The sequence below is a fragment of the Topomyia yanbarensis genome, chromosome 3 (genome assembly GCF_030247195.1).
Source record: "Topomyia yanbarensis strain Yona2022 chromosome 3, ASM3024719v1, whole genome shotgun sequence".
In the NCBI taxonomy this organism is placed as follows: Eukaryota; Metazoa; Arthropoda; class Insecta; order Diptera; family Culicidae; genus Topomyia; species Topomyia yanbarensis.
In genome coordinates this window covers 42165308-42186906 of record NC_080672.1, presented here as the reverse complement: position 1 = coordinate 42186906, position 21599 = coordinate 42165308, and the positions used below count along the sequence as shown (strand labels likewise).

The 21599-nt window shown below is 38.8% G+C and overlaps 2 protein-coding genes across 10 annotated transcripts in view; one reads left to right on the top strand and one right to left on the bottom strand.

The window, feature by feature from the left end:
* The window catches only part of LOC131690418 (neurogenic protein mastermind), a 337622-nt gene that overhangs the window by 90331 nt on the left and 225692 nt on the right, over nucleotides 1-21599 (bottom strand). The window lies entirely within an intron of this gene.
* LOC131690419 (polyserase-2-like) lies at nucleotides 12777-14790 on the top strand. Its single transcript, XM_058976166.1, has 2 exons — nucleotides 12777-13996; nucleotides 14055-14790. Exons 1-2 carry the CDS (start codon nucleotides 12849-12851, stop codon nucleotides 14650-14652), a joined length of 1746 nt encoding a protein of 581 aa, XP_058832149.1. The 5' UTR covers nucleotides 12777-12848; the 3' UTR covers nucleotides 14653-14790.

Below are 21599 nucleotides of genomic sequence, written 5' to 3'. Positions count from 1 at the left end.
TAGAGATTGCATTCCTGTGCATTTGAAATATCAAAGTTTGACCTCTTCATGTTATCTACCAGTGACTAGTCTCAGGTAAAACAAACCCAACTACAATTCTGACACAAAGAAAGTTAACCAACATACTTCAACTAATCCGACCAGCTTTTCATGCCTCAAGACGGTGACTGTTGGTTGGTTGATGCTAGCTGGTTGGGAAATTGGATTCCGACTTGTGCCTTCACGCCCGAACCAACCACCCCCGACAAGCAGCAGCAAGCCAGTTCGGAAGAAGCGTCAGGTCGCAATAAGTAATAATCGTAAAACGTGAATGGTTTCTCGCCAACCGACACCCGCCATCAGTCCAGGGAAGTACCACCCTTCGGTGAAAAGGTTATGTTATATGCTCTCCTCTCTGAAACCCAGCACCAACATACCAAGTCATCCCCCCATTCCACTTTTGGAACCGAGACCGCCTTTCCCAATAGATTGTGTCCTACTCGTACTCATACTCAATAATGTTAAGAGCTTTTTTCCCCAGCCCCTTTCCACCATCTTCAGCTAAGACGGTGCGCAATAGCAGGGGTGAAAAATTTATTAATAATTTGAAAATATGATCCTGCCAGAATGGAATTACTTTGTCGATGTCTTGATCTAATATTCTATGCATTTTTGAAGGGAACGTGTGGTGCTAAAAGACATTGCGGGATGGTTGGTTACTATTCTGTCGAGGGAGCTAATTGGGTATGGTTAGGCAGGAACACCGGAACTCTCGCGTGGTCTGCGAATGTACAAAAATCTCTCGAATCGATACTTGATCTTGGCTCGTGGCCACTTGCAATATATCGCTTGCCATACATCTAGTAGACTATGCCCCAAGCTAACCCGCACTACACGCTTATTCTCAGCTGCTTATTGTGACAATTGGACCTTTTATTCAAAAATGGGTAAAATTTGTTAGATTGCTCAATAGGATGTCGGATCAAAGTGGCATCAGTACTATATCCTTCCCACTTATCTCACGTATTTTTACTCATTTTTGAGAAGGTACGGTTTTGTCAGAAATAAACAGATTTGACTCATTTCTAATAAAAATCGCACCTTGTCACAAATGAGTAAAGGTGAGGTAAATGGGAACGATGTAGTACTGATGTCGAATGAAGAAAGCCCCCTTTGATCAGACATCGTATTGGTATACTAAAAACATTTTACACATATTTAGGTGAAAATAATGTTTGTTACAATGAGTAGCGGAGAATAAGCGTGTAGCTCGATGGTCGAGACGATCTCCATTTGATTTTGACACAACCTTGCCGCAGTTGGCAGGACTAAAACAGGACAAATGCGAGGGAGGTTAGTTTCTGATCCCGATCAATAACGGCTATATTTGATTGAGTTATTGCTTTTTGTTAGGTAATCACATAATGGGTTTTTCCGAGGTATACATATTGTTTGCAACACCTACACGCAGAGGACTGATTGTCATAAGTACATCGCGTGGTCTGAGTACAGATAGAGCCAGGTCGCAGGCCACGAAGAAAGAAATAGGGTGCTTCTCACAGTCTCGCATTCTCATCGTGAATATCGTTGCTGATACCTGGAAAGAAGTTGCTCAATTTATCGTCTCTAATGAAAAGAACTTTTTCGTATCGGGACATACTTAGGGAAATAGTGCAATCGTGTGTATGCGGGGACAGATCTTGTAGTCGTGCTTCGATTGCACTATCGTCATAATACACGGGAAACTGAACCTAAACATTGTTGCACTCAACATAGTGGCACATGTTATTATGGAAAAAAAATCTAATTGATAAATTAGGGTAATGAGCCCATTTTCGCCCTGTTTCTAATATCAACCTGCCATTTAAAGCCATTGGTTAGAGCAGAGTCTGCCATCCTTGTTCAACGCATTGGCTCAAATGCTATAATTGGGATTTTCGTTGCGCTCAAACATAAGTAATTTACCGTTCCTAGGCCTTTTTTGTAATTATATTGATTCCTAGAAACGAAACAAAGATGCCGGTGCCATTTTATGTGCATTCCATCGATTGTAAATCGCATACTTTATTAAATAGAACGGTTTTTTCTCTTTACCCTATGTCGTCACAGCTGTGCTACCTTGTGACAGGCGTCATTTGGCACATTTCGAAAAAAATCGATGTCTAAAGTTTGAGATTGAATATTTTGAAACGTACAAAAAGTAGAAACAATTCACAGAACACAATCTATCTATTCTATATTAATCTCTTCAATATTACGAAGATCGGTTGCCTATATAGAGTTTTTGCTAAAAATGTAAACAAAAGTAGTACTCACACGTGTCATAAGTGTGTTTTGATGACAAATTTTGTATGACGTGTCATAATAGTGCTTAGAAAATTTTCTATGCAAGTAAAGCAACAATTTTTCACTTTTATTCGTATCCTCGGCTTAATTTGGTCTAGAAGCAATCGGTGAGATGCATTTTAAAGGAATTGGTCAAGGAATCTAGAAACAAATAGTAGTTTTTGTTTACAGTGTTGCTAAACATATAATTTTTTCAATGTAAAAGAACTGCATTTATCGCGAAATGCATGTATTTTTCTTTTGAAAATAATTATGCCAGTGTGTTCCTCAGACATTTCTATACACAAAAACATCTGAAACTTCAATATAACTTGAGTCAATCCCTAGATTGACCAAATGATTTGAAGTAAAAAACTCACAATTTCTCATAACGTTTCTCTCTATATTTCAATAACCAAGCAGAAAATTTCAAAATTCTGAGAACGCAACTTTGTAGAGATTTTTCAGACAAGTAATGTGACATGTCTAACTCAGTTTACCCCAAAATGACGTTTGTCATAAGATAGCACAACAGCGACGATGTGCTAAACAGCTTGGATTGCTTCAGCTGACTGGTGCTCAACCAAACCCTTCTTGACCAAATTGGCCAACACCTACGGATTTGAAGCTTCGGAATATATTCTGAATTTAATTCAATCCTGTTTCTCAAAAACGACAGATTCGCTTTGCACAAACTTGATCTCAAACCAAATGCTACAGCATCCCTATTAACTGCTATTCAATTTCACGTGGATCGCAATTCTGGTTCCGGAGTTGTGAGTTAAAGAGTGCGATCCCGAATCACAATTCCCATATCAATCAACAGTTTTTTGCCTTTCTCATATAGAAAGCTTATGCAATTGGAACATTAGGATGGAGCACAGCTATCTAAATGTAAAAATATGTCAACCCTTAAAACTTCAGGACGATTTTTAATAGAATTGACAAGAAAATAAGTTATACATTCGGCCTTACTTGGCAGTAGTTTTAGTCACATGGGTTGGCATATTTGACAATTAATGAAGCAAAAGAATAAGGGATGATGTGGTTGGTTGCAAGATGTGTCCCGATCAATCAATTTCTCAAAATATTTTCTTAATTTATTTTCTTAACGCTGCATCGAAAAAGACCGCAAACAGCACAGGGCTTCAATTGCTAGATATACTAACTTTCTAACTGAGGTCTGGTGCACCGAGTGTCGCATACCCTTATTCGGTTGAGATCGGATAATGTCGGCGCGTATGAATTCTTTTTCAATAGTAAGGTTCAAAAAGTTTCAAAAGCATGGCCTGTAGCGCATTGGCACTGTGTGGGACTCACTTTCGTGCCTAATCACTAAAAACAATCGTTACTCTTCTTCCGTTCTTTTCCTTCAGGGAACTACATCAAAGTAGAACTTAGTGCGAGGGGAGTTATTGTGCTTTCATTGCACCTCTTTTGCTCACGAGACGGCGCCGGTGGTTGAGTGGTAAGCGTGACCGCCGCTCATTCCAATTGGCCTGGGTTCAATTCCAGCCTAGGTCTTTGAGATTTTTTTGAGGTAAAAAAATCTGTGGTCAAGTCTTCCTTCGGAAGGGAAGTAAAGCCCGGTCCATGAGTTGATAGATAGATATCTAGTCCAGATTGTGGAGTCATTTCTCTGGCGTCGATAAAGAAGACTGGAGTGCGCAGTAGTATATAATACGACCTCTAGCTAAAGGAAGTATAAGACTAACCCTTTCTTTCCACGATTTGCGTTCGGGCCTGTCCTGCGTCGGTATTAATCAATAAACACTTTAGGATTACCAGGAGTTGCACATTGAAAGATGTTTCGCTACTCCCAAGCGTAATTATTCTACATATTCCCTGTGCGACTTCAGCTGGTCCAGATCGAAAATGGAGTAGCAGCCAGGGGCAGTTGCACAAGCTCAAGCTCAAGCTTTGCAGCCAGGGGCGGTTGCACAAGCCCAAGCTCAAGCTTTCATCACACCTCTTTTGCTCGCGAGTTTCCCGCAGTTAGCTCGGAACTTTACTTGATCCATGAAATCCCTCGATCTTTGCTCGACTTAGCTCCCAACTTTCCTCTAGCTTTCTATCATTCTCTCAATCAATTAGGCCGTTTAGATCCTCTGCGTACTTGAGCCATTTATCTTCCAACTCCACTTGGATATTCCTCAGTAGTATCCGCAAGTCATTTAGTTGCGATTTCCGTGAGCTATTGAGCTCCGGCTTTCGTGAGCCGTTCAACTTCAAGTTTTGTCGTGATGAAAAGGTTGTCCCACATCAAATTGAATCACAGAAAAAAACGCTGTAGAAAATAACTCATTGGGTATTTTCTCTCGAAAATTTGTGTAGAAGTAGTTTAGAATGTATTGTTTACACTATGCTGTTAGTTTTTCAAAAATTGATAAAAAAGGCGACACTCGAAAAGCAACGTCGCGAATTGATTTTTCGCAAGCACCTGGAAAATCCTCAACTCTCTCATCGAATCATCGGAAAACAACTCGGAATCGTGCAGTCAACGGTGAGTCGTGTGATCAAACGTTACTACCAAACTCTGAGCATCGAACGGAACGAGAAATGTGGTCACCAGAATGGATGTTTTATTAGTGATCAGGATCACAAACGTGTAATGAAAGCGTTTAAGCGGAATCCCAATGCATCGGTTAGGAATGTGCCAAAAATTGAATCCATCTGTGTGATATCTGGGCTCATGTCCAATCATTATACTTTAGATGCGTATCTCCGTCGTATTGGGCTCGCAGAGGGTAATCATTGTGCTTGTGGAGAGGGTTAACACGACATTGAGCGTGTTGTTTGGTCCTGCACTGATTATCGTGAAGCCATATAACAATTAATAAATTCTTTACAAGTCCGAGTAAGATCAATCCATGTTCCTGTTAAAGACATCCTGGCGTATCGCGATCCTCTATACATGGAGCTTATCTATCATTTTCTAAAAACAGCGTCTGTCAAAATTAAATTAAATTCATCACCTCATACTCTCATCCAAGGCTAATCATTCACCAATTAAAGTGTCCTAGAATATTCAGCTTTGTTTTAAGTTCAGACAATAGCAGGAAAAAGTAAATAAATACACTCGAAAATACAAGATCATTATGAAATACATGAAAAGAAAAAAAGCAAACATGAAAGTAATTACAGTGTTAGTTTTAGACAAATTACTAGTATAGTTAAAATTAGTCTTAAAGATTTTTGTAACATGCTATGTAAAAAAAGAGAAACTGACGTAAAAAGCTTTCGCAAATGCCATGTCAAATAAACGTATGAAAAAAAGTTGAATCTGTCCAAGTTTTCCGTTCAGAGAGCCAAGGACCGGGAGGGACTGCATACGTACAAAGTTCAGAAGGCCCCAAGTCGTGACGAACGGCAAAGTACGGTGGGAGAGTCTGACGAAACCTCATTGTCCCATCATGGATGAAGAGATGTCAAGGTGGACTTCCGGTAGCTTCCGGGGCTACTGATCTTCACCGCACAGCACGAGTTTGATGTTCCAGAGGAACTTTCAAAGTTTACCAACACATGATTTGGCAAACGAACTGCTCATGTGGCAAATGGAGTGCGCCGTGAACGGGGTGTGATCTACCTCACAGAGTGTCTACAGAAGCGTCTGCTTCCTTTGTTGAAGCAACACGAGAACCCTACGATCTTCTGGCCGGATCTAGCTTCTTCGTGCCACTGTTCAAGTGTTGTCCAGGAATGCTACGACGCCAAAAGGGTCACCTTCGTACCCAAGGACATGAACCCCCTCCCCAACGAAAAACACCAGGCCATTATGAAGCAGGCATTACGGAAGCGTCCCAAGGAGATCAAATCTGAGGAAGACATTAACATGAAAAAATTCGCATTCTAAACCATTGTGAATGGGCAGCAAGTTAGTGTTAATTACTGACGAGTAGAACGAAAAACATTCAAATCCAACTTTTCTTACTGATCTTTTGGCCAGACAGATTCAGTTTTGCACTTTACAGAATAGAGGGCGCTAATATTGATTTTACCAAACATTGCTAAAAATACCTATTCTACAACTTTGTAAAGGATACTTAATTTCCGTCTCCCTCCGTTGAAAAGTTAATGTCGGTTCCCTCTATGGATTGAAATGGGGAGCTATGATTGTTCACCCAAGAGCTGACTTATATTATGCACTATTTTTTCTCAAAAATACTGTTCAGCTAAATATAACCGATCAATCACAAATATTTCAAAGTTGAGAAGCGATTACAATAAAAACCCGTTTTTATCAGCCCCTTATTTTGGCAGCTTTTCGACCCGATTTCGTTAACCAGCCAGGATTGTGAAGCAATGTATACGGACTAATGTTGAATATTTTAACAGCTTCGGTTTATAAAAGAAAATAAATAAATAGGTTTTGTTATTGTCACCATTTTGTCAATCAAAGATACACCAATGGCGCTGATAAAAATGGGTCTTCGGTGTACTATTCACGACCATGCACATTTTACACCATACAAAACTTACTCAGACGACACTTTGTTAATAGTTTAGCAACTTCTCCTAACAATGTTTCGACAACGTTTTAAGGAATTGAACTATCCTTCTTTTTCACTAGATGTGATAATCTGATAAATACAGTGCTACCAAGTGGTGAAAATGCGCACTGTCAAAAATTCCCATACAAACTTCAAGCACGTTGGTCCGGTATATGCACTCGGTATGTTTTTCTTCAGTGTTTCACATACAAATGAAGCTCAAATAAATTATGCGAGTCGCATTTATACATTCGAGTGATTGGTGTTTTGCTTAAAAATTCTCTTTTTTACGCCGGTGGTTGAATCATGAGCGTGAACGCCACTCATTCCAGTTGGTCTGGGTTCAATCCTAGCCGAGATAGTTAAGATTTTTCTATGGTGAAAAAATCTGTGGTCTGTTCAAATCCGTTCATAAATTCATGAAAACAAGATCACGATTTCGTGAACTGAAGGATTTACGAAAACCGTGACCAAGTTCCTGAAATTGTGAATAATAAATCTCGTATTCATGAAACTATTTGTGCTTCCAAAAACTAGTTCCCGTTGAATATATACATGGCGTTACATTCGAATGTTTGATAGGGTTATTGTGGTTGTTCCCTCGACATGTTTAGTTTTTGTTGTGATCCTTGTTCACAATTTGGGAATACACAGACGACAGTTAAACGATGTTCATGATTTTTGTGATTTCTCATCAAGTTACCGTGATATTTTATTCATGAGCTTGCTATTGGGGATCATCCATAAATGACGTAGCATTATATGGGGGAGTTTTGTATTTTGTGATGATGTGTGACGACAGGGGGGTAGGGGATCATGTAATGCTACGTAGCTTCACCCATTTCATTTAACTAACATCGTTTTTTTATTTTTTTTAAATTTTTGGCGGGGTCAAGGGGGGGGGGAGGTTTACCGTCAAGCTACGTAATTAGCAGGGGGTATTTAGGGGTTTGTAACGAAATGCTACGATGGGGGAGGGGGGTGTTAAAAATCACTCAAAAATACTACGTCATTTATGGATGATCCCTTGGATTTTTCTGTCAGAGTATTCCCGATTTTCGTAATTTCTCTTTCGTAGTATTTTAGTCATGAGTAGAGTGATTCATGCTGATGATTTCAAGATAATAGTCACGATTTTTGTGTGAGTAAGGTGATTTATATTCATGAGTTCAGGATCTTTGTAACGATTTTCATAATTTCTATTGACGTTATCGTGATATTTTAGTCACGAATTTATGTCCATGACTTCAGGATCTCAGTCACGATTTTAGATATTTTAATCACGAATAATGTGTTTTGTATTCATGATTTCAGAATCTTAGTCACGATTTTCGTTATTTTTATTCACATTATCTTGATATTTTAGTAACGAGTAGTGATTTCTGTTCATGATTTCAGGATCTTAGTCACGATTTTCGTAATTTATTAATGATATTTTATTCTAGAACTTACTTTCGAATTTGGCACGTGGAGTTATATGACTGATGTTCATGACATCAGCAGTTTTGATATGATATTGGTAATTTCTCTTCGCCTTATGGCAATCTATTATTTTTTGGTTATTATCGGTTTCTGTATTTAGAGTATCGCGACAACATAAACAGGAACATAAATGTGTGACTAATAAGCGGGATTTTGTTCCATGAACTATGTCACGAAAACGATTTGCGATTCAATACTGTATTTTTGGTGATCAGCGCAGTTTTATTTTTCTGTCGAAACAACGTACTGATGATCAAATGAATAACGATGTTCTAGGTCCTAAGGGATCATCCATAAATGACGTAGCATTATATGTGGGAGGGGGAGTTTTGTATTTTGTGATGATGTGTGACGACAGGGGGGTAGGGGGTCATGTCATGCTACGTAGCTTTATTAAAGGGGAATAACTAACATCCTTTTTTATATTTTAAAAAAATTTTGCGGGGACAAAGGGGGGGGGGAGAATTACCGTCAAGCTACGTAATCACCAGGGGGTATTTAGAGGTTTGTGACGAAATGCTACGATGGGGGAGGGGGGTGTTAAAAATCACTCAAAAAATTCTACGTCATTTATGGATCGTCCCTAATAGTTTTCTTATATCTACTGCTCGTGCCTCTAGCTGGTCGCTAACAGCTGGACATATATGACATTTTATGCAATAGTGCATGGAACAAAAATGATAATAATACTCTAGATTTTGTGAAAAAGTTCCAACGAAAATTGCATGACCATGTTGCATGAATTTAAAATGATAAGGGATATCTTCTAAATATCACAAGCATGCAAGATAGATCCTAAGTTAAGTACTAGGAATCAGGAACTAGTTCACAAACACATAACAAATATTTCATGCTTTTGTGAAATGTTTTACGTGCACGAATGTCAGTCGTGACGATTGTACTAGGAATCATGAACCAACGTACAGTTCACGAATACATGAAAAATATTTTATGATTTCGTGAACTATTTCCCAACCACAAATGGTATGTACATTCTTCATGTATTCGTAAACTGGTTCATGATTCCTAGTATAATAGCCACGTATTATACTGGGAATCATGAACCAGTTTACGAATACATGAAAAATATTGAATTATTTCGTGAAATATTGCACGAAAATCGTGGCAAAACGTGACTAGCATACTAGGGATCATGAACCAGTTCACGAATACATGATTAATATTTGATGATTTTGTGAAATATTCCTTGAGCACGGATCGTGACTAATATATTAAGAATCATGACTTAGTTCACGAGGTTTGTATGGATTCATGAGTAAAATTCCGAGTTTCGAGAACGTATCCAGATTTCTAAAACTGTGAACTAATATTGCTAAATCGATGAATAACAGCATAGGTCAACCTTTGGTTTAATGAATAATGTACTTAAAGTTGTGTACTAACTCACGTACAGAAAATCGATTTGGTAAGTAAGATTAAAGTTCACAAAACAAAAAAAATATTTCAACTAATAAAGGCGTTGATTATACAAGCCTTGATTTTTGTTCATGGTCCTGTTTTCGTAACGTAAAAACGCGGTTGTTCCAAAGTTCATGGTACTTTATTCACGAGTTTGGGAACATTTTTTTTCCATGTAGAATCCAACTTCTTCTATACATACTAACAAATATCCTCCTACCGTGATTAGGGCATTGCAAATTTTTTTTTGAATTCTCAAAGGCCCCTAACAAATGTCAAAGTAAGCTCAGATGCCAAATTTCATATCATTTGGACAATTTTAGACCCCCGCCCACTTTGCTTGAAATTTTTATAATTGGTGCTATGGAAAAATGTGGAGGAAAAGTATATTAAATGCAATAACTTTTGAAGTAACAATCAGAAAATTACAATTTATACCTCTTTCTAAAGGAAATAACCTTAGTATTGGAATGGAGATATTCCTGTTTCTATAAAAATACGGGAAAGTGGGGTACTGGGTTATTTTGACCCCAAAATCCCCCATTTTTTGAATTTTTCTGCTACGTTGTGCAAACCATACATATTTTGCAGTTTTCCTAATGCGAAAAAATCTCAGAAATCGAACGGAACCTTTTAGACCGTTTTTCCGAATACGAGAAGTTGGGGTTATAGGGCCTTTTTCATTTATATTGAATTTTATCATTTTCTCGTGCACATATCTCTATTATTCTTCATTCAATTTTCCTAAATTGTACCTTGTTGAACGTGGAAAATCCTTAGGAACAAAATAAAAATAGAATCGTTAGCGGTAAAATTCAGAAACATCAAATTATCTGACATATAGTCTCGATTTCACATTTTTATCATAAAATCGCACATATTAACTCCATTTAACAACAAAATACTTATTTAATTTACTATTTATGGTAAAAAATAGGAATCACATGAGAAAAGTTTTATACCTGGAAAAATAGGGGAAGTTGAGGTATTAGGACATTTAATGAAAAAAATGTTGTTTGTAGAGTTAATGTCAAAAAATTGGATGTTTTTGAATTTTAACGCAAGCGAATCTATTTTTGTTGTATTTCTAAGAATTTTCCACGTTCAACAAGGTACAATTTATTAAAATTGAATGAAGAATAATAGAGATATATGCACAAGAAAATGATAAAATTTAATATAAATGACAAAAGGCCCTATAACCCCAACTTCTCGTATTCGGAAAAAGGTCTAAAAGGTTTCGTTCGATTTCTGAGATTTTTTTATTAGAAAACTGCAAAATATGTATGGTTTGCACAACGGAGCAGAAACATTAAAAAAATAGGGGATTTTGGGGTCAAAATGAGCCAGTACCACACTTTTCCGTATTTTTATGGAGACAGGGATATCTCCATTCAAATACTAAGGTTATTTCCTTTAAAAAGAGGTATAAATTGTAATTTTCTGATTGTTACTTCAAAAGTTATTTCATTTAATATATTTTTCCTCCACATTTTCCTATAGCACCGATTTCAAAAATTTCAAGCAAAATGGGCGGGGGTCTAGAATTGTCCAAATGATGTGAAATTCGGCATCTGAGCTTACTTTGACATTTGTCACAACATGAGAGGGGGGGGGGCCTTTGAGAATTCAAAAAAAAAAATTTTTGCAATTCCCTAACCTACTTGTGGAGTGGTATAGGTAGTATATACGGACTCTAGCAAAAGTATCGGACTAATATTACTTCCCTTTCCTTCCGCGATCTACGTTCGTGCCTGGCCTGCGTCGGTATTAATCAATAAACACTTTAGGATTACCAGGAGTTGCACATTGAACGATGTTTCGCTACTCCCAAGCATAATTATCTACTGATTCCCTCCCTAGTGACAATTGAGGTTTTATGGCACTCTCTAAGGTCTCCTTAAAACTTAGAATGCACTTGTAGTGTGCTATAAAACAAGAATTGCTACTTGGGCTGTGCAACTTCAGCTAGTCCAGATCGATAACGGAGTAGCAACCAGGGGTGGTCGCACAAGCTCAAGCTCAAAATTCACTACTTTACGCCGTAAGGCACGTGTAACATTTCGTTTTTTTTAAATTTCGATTATATAGGTCTTATGGTCCTACGCATTTTTTGCGGGTAAGAAAATACTGGGGTAGGTTCGTATAAGGAAATCGACTTACTATTTAAGTTTTGATTCACGAAAAAGTTCATAAGAGTGGTATTAATGTATTTAGTGTACAAAACACTACGTAATGTAAACATGTTAAAATGAACTTCGTCATCGTGGAACGGAGAGTACTGATAGAAATTGTACTCGCTTGTCTATGAGAGTGTTGATGGGGTCAAAAATTTGTCCACGTGGTATATTAACGGCCCCTAATTTAAAATCCTTTATAATTTTTCATATACCACTCATACAATTTCAACAAATTTCGTAAAAAATCCGCATTTTAGCTGAGAGTTTCTGAAACGAATTGCAAAATTTAATTGCTGTAACTAAATCCAAACTAAATGTCTTATTTTGAGCCACACCATTTTCTCATATGTAAAAAGTAAAATGACAAATAAAATCAGTCTCGGCCATCTCGAGAAAAGCTTATTATTATTAATTAATTTTTGATTGGCCTCAAAAACAGAGATGAACGCTTGTTGTTTGTGTACTGACTGGAACTGACAACATCATTGACAAGAAGGCCAAAATCGCCCGGTTAGTATTTTAGTACAAACTCAATTCGTCCAAATTTAGAGTAGTCAAAACAAGGAAGAAACGAATATGTAATTCAAATTATGATGAAAAATCGTACTGTGAACACAGCAGTAAACTCATCTACAGTGACCATATTGTGTATAATCAAGAGCAAATAACCTTGCATACTAAAATATACAAGACAATAATATGCATTACTATCAGATAGGGAATCTCTCATTATTGCACAAAAACAGCGCAAGCTCTATCGCACATGCAATCCCAAACCGAGGGAAACCCTGAAAACAAACAATCTTCCTATGACGAAACGATGCAAACAGAAACACAGAGAACCGGTTTAGTTAAAGCAAATTAATCTCTTTACCGAACCTGTCCAATCCCAGTTCTACACGCTCCTCTCTATCAGTCAGTCAGTTCAATCTCATTCTCGACACCAGAAGCAACCAACACCCGACGGGCAGTGATGATCACCCACCACCACCACCACCAACGGCGATCGATTTCGCTATTGTTCGTACTGCTCGCATCCCTGGCGACCTCAATCCGTGCCGAGGGAAACGATTTCGACGACAAAAGCTGCGGCCGACAGTTGGCTCCCCTGGAAGGTTTGGTAAAGGGTGGATTCAAAGCACGGGCCGGTGAGTGGCCCTGGCATGTGGCGCTGTTTCACCGAATCGGATCTTCCGCCGACTTTGATTATCAGTGCGGAGGAACCCTGGTGCACAAGTATCTGGTAGTGACGGCAGCCCATTGCGTAACGTTACGATCGAGCAGGAAACACAAGCTGCCGGCAGATGTGCTGGTGAAGGTCGGACGGTTTAATATCTCCGAGGAACGCGAGGAGCAAGGACGGGACTACGAGGTGGAGAAGATTGTGACGCATCGCGGTTACAAACCGCTGTCGTACGAGAACGATATAGCGATCTTGAAGTTGGATGTGCCGGTGATCTTTTCGCAGTATGTGCAACCGGTCTGCTTGTGGAAGAGAGACGACGGACTGGTACTGCCGAATATTTGGGGTCAAACCGGAACGGTCGTTGGATGGGGACTTACGGATGCGAATACAACCGCTTCGTTACTGAACACGGCCCGGATGCCGGTAGTGTCCACGCATGACTGTTTGGAAAGTGATCGAAACTTTTTCGGGCGTCTGCTGTACGCCAAGGTTTTCTGCGCGGGGTTCAAAAATGGTACTGGAGTGTGCAATGGGGATAGTGGAGGTGGAATGATTTTTCAACATGCAGGACAATGGTATCTGCGGGGTATTGTTTCATTCAGTGAAACGCTAGACGAGTCCAAAATTTGCAATCTGAAACAGTTTGTGGGATTCACCGATGCCGGTCAATATTTGGATTGGATCTACGAGACAGCACCGATCAACGAAAACAGCGATCCCATCCTGGGGCATCCAAATATTCGGCTTATCAATCAAGGGGATTGTGGATTGAATGAGTACATGTTTGGTTACCAGGAGACAAGAAAACCGATGATTAGACAGTACTTGTGGATGGTGATTCTCCGCCATCCGTTCCAAGATCCGAAGTACGTTCCGTGTAACGGGGTTTTAATCAACAAAAATTACATTCTAACTACGAAATGCGTCGATTGGAAGTGAGTAATTTTTAATTTAAGCTACAGCTAATCTAAGTTGACAGTTTTTCAATTCTAGTGATGACGTTGCCGTTACCCTGGGAGAATATATTACCGGTCAAACGCAGGACTGTGCTCAACGAAACGATCAGTGGGTCTGTCTAAGTCCAGTTCAGACCGTTGCGATCAACGAATTTTACCAAAAGGATTCACTGATTTTGGCACGCTTATCCTCACCGGCATACATCGGCCGGCGGGATCACATTCAAGCGGTATGTTTACCGACAACCGCGGAGCAGCGACAGCGTATCTATCCGAAGTACATACTGACCGGGTGGAAAGAATCCGGTAACGATTCGCAGTACTTGCAGCGGCAAATTGTTGATATCATTCACCAGGCGGCCTGCCGGGAAGAGATGGGGAAGACTGAATATGCAAGTGAGCAGGAAAAGAACATTACCGATTGGAAGATTTGTGTGCGGAACGTGGGCGTGGAGAAACGAAGTCCCTTCTGTGATGACTACCAGCCCGGGACGGCAATTCAGGCGATCGAGAAAAAGTCCAATCGGTACTACTTGTACGGGATACAGACGGGGATTTCGTACTGCAGCAAACCGGAGACGTTTATTGCGGTGTCGAAGTACATGGAGTGGATACTGGATAATATGAGACCTTGAGGAATTGGAGATTGCGTGAAAACATTTAGAATTAATTGGAAAGGTTAAAAATCGAAGGATATTGGAATGATACTGAATGCCCCAAACATTGATAAATAAATCGCATGAATGAGTGCCTCATACTAATTTTTAACGTTATGGAGTCTGTCTAGTCTATCTAGAAATATATTAAAATCGCTTGATCCGAGTAATAACCCATTCATGCCCATGTTTTTTGTGGACAAAACGTTTTTAAACAGCTATAACTTTTGTTTGAGGCAAGATTACTTCACAAAAACAAGTAAGGCTAATAAATGTGACTATTGCCTTTCATTTGAGTATTAACAGTTGTAAGGATCAGCTCTAGAACTGAAGTTATTGCAATTAGTCTGATTGGATTCCGATGTAGCAGTGCTGCCAGGGACAGTTTATGTTTATGATGGAAAAAGAATTTTTCGTATATCTTCGTTATGTTGCAATATTTTTGAAAACTGATAAAACATATCAATTAAGACTGTCTTTGGGTACGTTTTCCACACAATTGGACTATTATAAATATTCTAGAAAAATTCCATTGAGCATCGGAAGGTAAAAGTTGAGCAGCTTCTAGCACTGCAAGGGAAGCACCTATCTTTATGGAAAAAGGCTTTTCGTGTTTCTTGATCCCATCTATTGATTTTCAAGGAAAAATAGTTTTGAAACCTTATATGCACTAGAAAAAAGTTGGCCCTGAACGGGTTAAACTCATATTCCCGCAAAGGTAGTAAACGACGGAATGGCGAATTTCAGTTGCTGTTCATGCATGTGCATCACACAATCAAACACTTTTCAGTATGTGTCAACCTCGGCTCTGTTCGCATGTAGAATAATTCGGTCGATTTCTATGATAGTATTAGTACCGAGTCAAACCAACCGGAATCTGGCAGATATCGAACCAAATTCAGGCTGGAATCTACCCCAATATTGGCAGAAAACAGTCCGAATTACGGATTTTTTACTGGGTAGGTCGGATAGCGAAAAAAATTTTTAGGCAGCTGCCAGATCCGACACAGTTCCCGATCCGAACCAGTTCTCGGTTCCAGACCAGTTCCCAAATAATAAATTGAATAAGAATTGAAATAATAAATTGAATAAGAATTGATGAAACATGAGTGCGACGCAGAGAAGATTTGAATGTGTTGGTATTGCCGTTTGGGGAATTTTTTGTTGGGACCGTTTTAGCACGAAAAGTCTTGCTATTAGAGCATTTTTTTCTTATTACCGTAAAGGTATTACGGCCGAGTTTTAGGTGTAGATGAGAATTTTTGAATACAATTTTTAGAGCTTAAAACAGCAATTAAATATATTTTTATAAACCTATGCTTGTTAATTTTACTGAAAAATATACTACCAAAATACTATAAGTGTGATGTAATGAAATCATTGCTTTATGCCTTTACATAAATTCAAACTTTCTTGATATTTTTCGCACAAAAATGTATGTAACCCCATAATTATTCACGACCATCAAATCCCGGTATTATGAAATTTGCTTGGGATCTGGAAAGTACATCATTCATGTAAAATTAAACAGAACATGGTTATATTTCGTCAATTACGGTTTGTTAGATTGTGGCAATTTTGGAATTACCTCAACGGTAACATTCAGATTTTTTGATGTATAGAACACTAGGAGCACGACCCGACAACATGTTTAATGTCGCGATAGCCGTCACTGCAAGTATAGAGAACGCTCTCCTCGACCCCCGATACGCCGGAGATGCGCATTCAACGTATAATGATTGGATATGACCCGAGATGCCACCCGAAAGAAGACACGACCTCCATCCTTCCTTTTTAACTAATGATGGTTGATGCCTTTGGAATTCCTAAACTTCCATTATCCCACAAAATTTGCCAATTTTCGAGCGTCCTCTGACTAGCAATACTAAAAAATTCATTAAAGGTGTGCGATCTTTCACAAAGATTACCTTCTAATTCCTAAGTATCCGCCTTCTTATTACTATTCTAATCTAAGTGCCACTTTTCTCGTTACCCGTAAAAGAACAATGCGAAAGAACTCAAACTAATATTTGTATCAGGCAAACAGGAACGATTTTGGCATAAAGAATCTAGGAACGATTTTAACATAAAGAATCTAGGAACGCCCATATTTTCTCCAGGAAAATAAGGATTTCCTTCCATGCTCCATCGATCGAAGTGTCTACTTGGAACTGTAACGATGTGGACATGGTTGTAGGTAAATATAAAATATATATAGAATGGTTAGCGTGAGTATCTTTGCTGTCAGATAAATTTGTGTGTTTGAAGAACAATTATTACGTTTATATACATTATTATAATATCATCGCGAAACGTCTATAATTTGAATGTGAATCTACGTGGAATGCTGTTGTTGCAGATAAAGGATTCTCAGTTCCGTGTATTCCGATCAAAAGTCGAATCGAGTACACAACGTAGGGCCCAGCTGCCAGACGAAATAATGTTTCTCTCGTCAATCCGTTGACGAACCGGTGCCAATAGCTGCGTTTTTCAGTTTTCATCAAGTTTTTAGTTTGCCTTTCTAACGTCGCGCATATTTGGAAAAATTTAGGCGATTCGGCGTTCAAAAAGTCCTCACAGGACCTTTTCGCATACAATTCTGAGCACTCTGCTCACAACGGAGTAGGAAACCGTCCACGGTTGTTCTCGACGGGTATTCGTTTCGTCTGAACTTTAATCGCAGTGAGTTTTGAGAAATAAGCCAGTTAAATCGTTGCATACTTCCACCGGAGGAATTTATTATTTTTATTCGATTGTTTCTGATATAGTGGACGCATTGCTCTTTTGATCAATGAGCACACTGATGAGGTAGAGTACAACGATAATTCTAACGCGCTTGGCCGCGCTGGTAGGCATTCGTGTCATTTCCACTTTATTCAAGATATCATATTGAAATTGTCGCGAATATCATGAAGTAAGATCGATCGGTTGAGTTGAAGTCTTCTAGAACCAGCTGAGGTGCGATGTATATGGAAACAATATCAATATATCTTTGCCTATGATTCGGATTAAGCAAGCGACAACTTCAGTACCTGGTACCAAGCAAATGCTAGTCCGATTGAAATAATAGCAGGTTTTGATTCCCAAAACGATCCTCAATATTGTTTTCTCGGCCATGGCGAATAATTTTTAAATTGAGGAAGATCTACGTCAGAAGTAAAGCAAGTTTTGCACAATGCAAATTTATTGTGTAAAACCTAGGAAAATAATAATACTGAAATATAGAGTTACTTGGAGTTTTGGATGTCCCATGTGGGCTTTCCGAGACCAGGAGCCATTTACTTCGGTTTTATAATAGCACCCGTCCCTTGATGGGTCTTTACGAGGAAACTTGGAAGAGGAAATGATTCTTCTCTTTCGAAAACTTATAGGAACATTAGAAGATGTTCCCTCAACGGGATTGTCAAAATCTCGCTTCAATAAAACAAGGAAGCGTAGAAATTAGTCGTAGCCGGTGCTTTCTTTAACATTTCTTCCCAGCGTTTCTCAAAAGGATGCTTCAGTTTTCCTCCGTATAATTTATATGCGGAATATGTCGACAAATCATTCGGAGTCTCTCCACAGAAGAAATAGTTCCTCTTCGCATTTTCCACACCATGCCTTATTTATATAATGAGCCTATTGTTTGCAACGACTGCAGTGCATGCCCCGCGATAGAAAAAGGCGAGCAAATAGACGAGACCCGTTTTGGAAGAACAAATCCGGCGAAAGGCTCGAAAGGAAACTGATGGAAAATAAGTTTTCTTATACTTCTCGATTTTCACTGAGCGCTATTGCTTGCATACCAGAATATTCACTGACTGCAGCACAGGGATCTGGAAGGAGCCATCCCCTATTTCGCAATTAAGGCCTCTCTTAGAGACTGCACCATCAATCTCTACTTCCCAGGCGGGTACGTAGACAAAATACTTTTTCGTACACGGTCGAGCGTTTATCACGCGATATATCGATGATGTTAATGAAATATTCAAATGGACCTCCACTAAGCCTGAAAGGATGTCGGTCGTCGGAGATACCTTCCCATTAGTCAACACTATCATGCGGGCTTCAGCACCCATGAAAGGAAGGTTTTATAGCAGGGAACGGAAAATTAATGCAACGAAATCTCAAAGAATGGAGTAATTGGTATTTAGCAGTGGAACATTTGTAGTATCTGTATTCAACAAACACATTTTCGCTGAGTTGTCGGACATACAGTCCTGTTAACAAATGGTGTTTCCAAATAGCCACCAGATATTATCAAGGAATTTTCATTTTCACTTACACACACCATAGCTGAACTTTCATCAATACGGGATAAATTTACTCCGAATCTTACTACCCACTCGGGAAAAAGGTGTTCCGCCGGCCCTGGTATTCTATACTTCAAATTCACAAAAACAGCTGTAAGGGTGACCGGAGCTGGTTCGTCGAAGGGGCAGGTTGACCGAGTGTCTTTTATGAAAAGGCTATTATTCGCAGTAGCGACATCTGTAGTGATTTTGTTGGAGTATTAGGTCGGCAATGTACTGACGTAATTTCAAGTATTTTTGTGTTGTCGTTTGTACAGGAGTACGTTTATTATTTTTCCGGCGCTGGCGAGTAAATTTTTGTTTTGGTAAAGTAATGGGTGTGACGAGAATCATTTTACATTCGATTTCCAATAACGTGGTACCGCTGGAAAGGGTATTCAAAATACAACAAAATGGTATAACGGTTTCCAGTGTAACCTTACCTTTGTTTTTGTAAATCGTGATTGTTCTCGAAAATATGTATTGGGGTAGGTTGACCGAGTTGAAAATTTAGCGTAGAGCAATACGCATTTTGATATTCGTGAAACTCTAACTTTTTTCTGATTGAAATTGGATAATATGGAAATATTTACCTCAATAGATCTACGTACTGATTCGTCTTCTACAAATGTTGATGAGTATAAGTAAAAATATGCATAAGAAATAAGTGATAATAATAAATTAAAATTATTGACAAAAAGAAAGAAGTGATAAGCACCATTAAAAACTGGAAATTGTTTATGAGAACAGATGATTCCAATATTGCCCCTTCAATCCTGAATTTTTCAGGCCTGAGGATTTGCTGGCAAGATTTGTAACAGATTAACCCCACCTCGAACAAAACTCGTTCATCGGCATAGAATCTCGAGATGAGTTTTTCTTAACGACTGCTGTCTACGGTTTATGATAGTGAGCCGTTTCATCTTAGAATGGGGAGGGAGGAATCCTTCATTGGTATCTGCAAAGCGTTGCTTGTAGAATGGTATTGTCGTGTTTTGTAATGTCGGATCAGGTAGGAAGGACGCAACCTTACTGCGTAATCACCATTGAAATATCTAGGAATAATTGTTTTTCCGTGAATCCTTTGTAACGATTCCACTTTTCTGTACAGCGACACTTTTAAAGGCCGTACCGCAAGTTCGAGGTGCCATATCGTGTAGTCAAATCTCAATTTTTCCATTATCCATAAACACGAAGATATTGAATTTGATTCTAAAGCATCACGATCAGCGACATGTTGTAGATTGTTCTGAAAAATGATTTTATTTGCCTAGCCCAATCTATGGAAAGTTATCATTATTGAATGCCTGATATGATGGCATTGGATAGAGGTAACTTTCGCAAGCCCAATCGATTAAACCTGTATGTATATATTCCAAAAACTCGGGCTTCCCGAGCAAACGAACAGCCCATAATACCCCCATGTTCATGGGGTTTGACATGAGTGTTTGAAATGGGTTCAACCCATGAAAATACCATGGTCCGGTAGATCCCATATAAAATACCGTATGTTGGAGTATTTATGGGTTATTGAGACCATTTTATGGTGTCTTGATGGTTGTGAATTTCGGCACGGACCATATTTAAGGTCTTTTCAAGGGGCTGTGTTGGTGTTTGAACCCATGATTATTTGCTCGGGTTATACGAAAAGACTCGAAGTCGCGCTCTTTGACCAGAGTTCCACTTTTGTTTTTCATATTCACACATCTCGACACTAAACGATCACTTCGGCAATAATTGAAGTATTACAGCGGCTGTTGTTCAAATCGGCACTTCCCGACAGATTCTGCAATACAAGATTCACCCAAAACCTTTAAAATCGCGAACGACCACTTTCGATACAGATAAAAAATTAGACGTTTTACCTGCATAGGTTCTGAGCATTTTGCACGGAAAAGCAAAGCAATTTGGTTCATGAGCAATACTTTAAAAGGACCTAAGAGTTTTTGCAGACATCGTTTTCAAAAAAGTGTTGCTCAAGATCTGTATTTTATACAACAGAACATTCCGAGAAAAAGTTGCAGGAAATAATCTCTTCTTTGCAAAAAAACAGGCATTGAATGAAAAGTTGTGATTTTTTCAAAAAAATTAAAAATTTATATTTAAAACCAAAACTACAAAAAAGCTCACTTTTTAAAAACTTTCATTTTTTGGCAACGAAAGTCTGAAGAGAATAGAAACATATTGAAGATGGTTGCATCGCGGAGAAGTAATTGGTAGAAATGTTTTTCTTGAAATAGCTTTTAACATATTTCTAAATTTCATACTAACTGGCACTTATAATTTTATTGCATAATGCGATTCTCACAGATATTTTATATTTTGTTTTCTTTCTTTCTTTTTCGAGAGTTGTTTTACTGGAGCTGCAGAGCTGGGTTCGCGGAAGGGCTCCCCATCAGAATCACTCATTACAATTGCAGACGAGACGGGTAATGCCACCCACTAAAACATTGCTTAAGTCCAATTGTAGCGGGCCATGATTCTGATTGTGATATCGAGTGTACGGTTCAGTTGTGCCGGCGTATGGACTTTACGATCGCGTGGGAATGAGCGTTTATTTGTGTGCGCTTGAGACCGCGTTAATCAGATTGCTCTAGGGTTCCCTAAATCATTGGGGCGTTTTTGTATTTGCGAAATCTTGGGCGTAGATGATCG